At 41.8% G+C, this 3,992-nt stretch overlaps 1 protein-coding gene across 1 annotated transcript in view; it reads right to left on the reverse strand.

Moving 5' to 3' along the window:
• LOC117947913 (high choriolytic enzyme 1-like) overlaps positions 1–209 on the reverse strand; it is a 1,492-nt gene extending 1,283 nt beyond the window's left edge. The window contains exon 1 of the mRNA XM_034877274.1: positions 200–209. Coding sequence (XP_034733165.1) covers positions 200–209 — 10 coding nt within the window. The remainder of the gene's footprint in view (positions 1–199) is intronic.
• Positions 210–3,992: the final 3,783 nt, after the last annotated feature.

A 3,992-nucleotide genomic window follows, 5' to 3' on the forward strand; every position in this document is an offset into this window, starting at 1 on the left:
CCCCCCCCCCCCCCCCCCCCCGGTGGCTGAAACGGGTAATTGCATTGTTTCAAAAAATAGCGGAATAATTAGGCTAGGCTATATTTGGCATGACCAAATAGTTGATACATATTTGAAATAACAGAAAACAACTAGATGGTGGTAGGTAATACATCTGATTTCACTTTACATCTTTTTCTAAGTGACAAGTAGCTCTCACCTGAGACCATTGTCCACGCATATGCAGGACGCCAATAAAGAAAGTTACTGTTACACTAGTTTGGACATGTTGCCATGCCAACGTTGCAATAAAGGTTGCCTAAATGCCATGAATACACATCAGCTGTTTACGGTGGCTGACAGGGTTCAAACGCACTGCCATTAACAGAACACCTGCAAATGGTCAAAACACACGAAAAGTAACAAAACAATTGTATTTGGTTGTGTTGTGTGTATTTGGTTGTGTTGTGTGTATTTGCAGCACATTTGTGTATTTGGTTGTGTTGTGTGTGTTTGCAGTGCGTTTGCTAAATGCTGCAAATACGTTTGGTCAAATTAATGAAGTTTGCATGTGTTTTCTTAATGCAAGGCATTTGGCCCTGTGGGCCACCGTAGCTGTGAGCTTACTGACTGATTGTGCGTTCTGTGTAGATTTGGACTGTAGGTAGAGAGAGCTCGTCCACAAGTTTGCTGGTGAAGGTGACGGCGTAGAGGTACACCAGACCCCAGCATCCGGGATGTTACATCTCCCCCCAGGACCGGTACCGACTGGATGAGGTTTTTCAGCCCAGTTCCGCGTCCTTCAGGCGGTGTTTCTATGCTCCTCCTCCCATCCATCCATAGACCTAAACACCACAGGTGTAGTCTCTCTGTCTCTCTTTCTGCTCCTCCCCCTCTCTGTCAACGTGTTTTCCCCACATCATCACCATTATCATCATCATCATCATCATCATCATCATCATTATCATCATCATCACACCTGTGCAGACTTTCAGGTTAATCATTGTCACAAGAAATGCAACATTTCATCAGAACACTGACAATTTCATCTGCATGTGTGACACAGCACATGCTAATTTTTCCATGGTACATGTGTCCTCATGTTTCTTTGCAGATAAACACTGCAACAATAAACCCATAACATTTTAAGATGAGTTCACATTTAACAGTCTAGATCTCACCAAATGATCATTTTTAATGCTACTTGGTTCAATTTTCAAGTGTTGATCAGACGCTACCCACCATCTGTCTAGGACTTGGGAGCAGTGTCTCTATCTAGCTTCCAGAATGGGATCCTTGTGTTCTGTGCCATTACATTTAAACCACTTAACGGCACTGACTGTAATCCAGCCTCCTGCTGTTTTCTATTTTATTTTCACTACAATGTAATTCACCAGAAGACATCCCATTAAGAGAAGAGTCTCTAATTCCTTTTAACGCCTGGTGAGGTGCAGTGAGACACTGAAGCTCAACACTTCTCTCATGGCGCTGCCAGGAGTGGTGGACTAAGGTTGCATACAGTGTGAATGTGTAGGAAAGTTAGTGTGAAGATGAGATGAAGATGCTCAGTCGCCAAGGCCACGAGAAGTCAGAGGTGACTGTATCTGCTAATAGCAAAGCAAAATGGTGTTATTACGACCAAGGAGATCAGACAGAGAAGTTAGAAAGGTGGATGGATGAAACTACTGATCCGTTACTGCACTATAAGCTTCATTATTAGTCTGTTTACACCAAATGCAGTATACATTTAGTCACAAAATGTTTGATTTTAGAATGTCATTTTCAATTACCCTATTACCCTAAATATCTGGAATAACATAATAAGCTTTATTTCCAAGGATCAATATTTGTGTCTTTAATTTCGCCCGGCTGGCTGGTTTGAGTCATGTCTATGACAAATTTGAATCACTGAACTCAAAATCATAGTGCAAAGCATCACTTTATTTCTTAGTGGGGTCCACTGAAAAAATGAATATACGCCTGAATATACACTGGCTCTGGTATGATTTATTCATGTTTTGCCTGGTATAATACAAACGTTCACTTAGAGCAACAATATTCTTCTGTTTTTTTAATAAAAAGTTATTAAGTGTTTGTCTTGTTTATATCAGGAGTTCATCATGCAGAAGAACAAAAGGAGAGCAGAGTGGCAGGACAGAGAGCCACAGAGACAGCAGTAAAAACACAAGGCCAAAAGAACTCAAATATAACCGGGAAATAAGAAAGAGCTGAGTGCCAAGGTCACTCACCACTCTCCTCACAGCTGTTGGCTTACAATATTCCTCGGACCATTCAGATGCTCTTTCAGGACCAGTTCAATAGCATCTGAAGCAGCACAATCTATCAGGAAAACTGTGGACTCAGCAGGAAGCGCCTCCATTTCTCATTGAGTCACTCAGAGTATCGGGGGTGATTTAAGATCAACCAAAGTGCCTGCTGATGCGGTGCAAGCCAACTGAAGACATTATTTTAGGATGCGTCTTAATCACAAGGTCCAGAAAGAAGAATGCACTTATGAGTTTATCCTGTAACCAACAACTCAATTATAAGAACACAAATGAAAATTATGTCAGAGTTTATATTTAATGCTTAAAGGAGAATTCCGGTCAATTCCAACACATGGCTTTGTTGTCTGTAAATGTGGAGGTCTGTCAGTAGAGAGAGACTAACCAATCAGGTCTGTCAGTAGAGAGAGACTAACCAATCAGGTCTGCCAGTAGAGAGAGACTAACCAATCAGGTCTGTCAGTAGAGAGAGAGACTAACCAATCAGGTCTGTCAGTAGAGAGAGAGACTAACCAATCAGGTCTGTCAGTAGAGAGAGAGACTAACCAATCAGGTCTGCCAGTAGAGAGAGACTAACCAATCAGGTCTGTCAGTAGAGAGATACTAACCAATCAGACCTTCTGGATTTGTTGCCATGCCAGCAGCGTGTCTCTAGGGATGCTAATCTCAATCACTTTGGTCCAGACTGAAAGACTTTAACAGCAATTGCCATTCAAGTTTTTACAGACATTCGTGGTCCTAAGGGGATAATTCCTACTGAGATTGGTGATCGGTGATCCCTCCCCTGGCATGCAGCTCTACTAGCAGGTGAACGCTGCCACTCATCCTGTGAAATATGTAAATGTGCTGTATTTATATAGCGCTTTTCTAGTCTTAACGACTACGACAAAGCGCTTTTACATCTACAGGAGACATTCACCATCACACACTGTGGCCAAGGCTGCCGTACAAGGTGCCACCTGCTCATCAGATACACACTCACAGTCATTGCCACTCCGACGCACAGCATCGGGGGCAACCCAGGGTTCAGTGTCTTGCCCAAGGACACTTCGACATGGGGCTGCAAGGCCCGGGATTGAACCACCAACCTTCCGACTGGCAGGCAAACCGCTCTACCACTGAGCCACAGCCGCCCAATACATTAACATCTACGTGATGGATTGGCTCAAAATGATTTATACATTTATCGTTCCCAGAGATGAATCCTACTGACTTTGGTGAACCCTCTGATCTTTCCCCGAGAGCCACCATGAGGTGGACATTCATGGTTTTGAGTGAAATGTCCTAACCAATATTGGATCTGGTACACACATTCACGTCCCCCTGACGATCTATTCTGATCACTTTGATCGTCTGATAGTAATTACAAATATGCTAACATGTTAAAAAATTATACACCACAAATAAAAACATAAGCCAAGAGCTAAAGTTATGAGTTTTTTACTATATATGTTGTTTATATCTCTTCTGAGGGCATTATCTGTTCCTATCTGAATAATAGATTTGTATTTGATTACATCCTTACTTTGATTAATCATACAATCTATTTTGTTTTAATGTAGTAAAAAAACATCAGCAGGAAGTTTCAAATGAACAAATACATGACTCTGTTTAAATTAGTCTGGTTTGTTGAAGAGAATCTAATGTGACACAACATATGAAGTGTGTAGCTTAACAAATGCAACCTGGTTAACACTGTTAAGCTGTGTTCTTCCATCTCAGGACCAG

Source organism: Etheostoma cragini, chromosome 1, assembly GCF_013103735.1.
Source record: "Etheostoma cragini isolate CJK2018 chromosome 1, CSU_Ecrag_1.0, whole genome shotgun sequence".
Classification (NCBI taxonomy): domain Eukaryota; kingdom Metazoa; phylum Chordata; class Actinopteri; order Perciformes; family Percidae; genus Etheostoma; species Etheostoma cragini.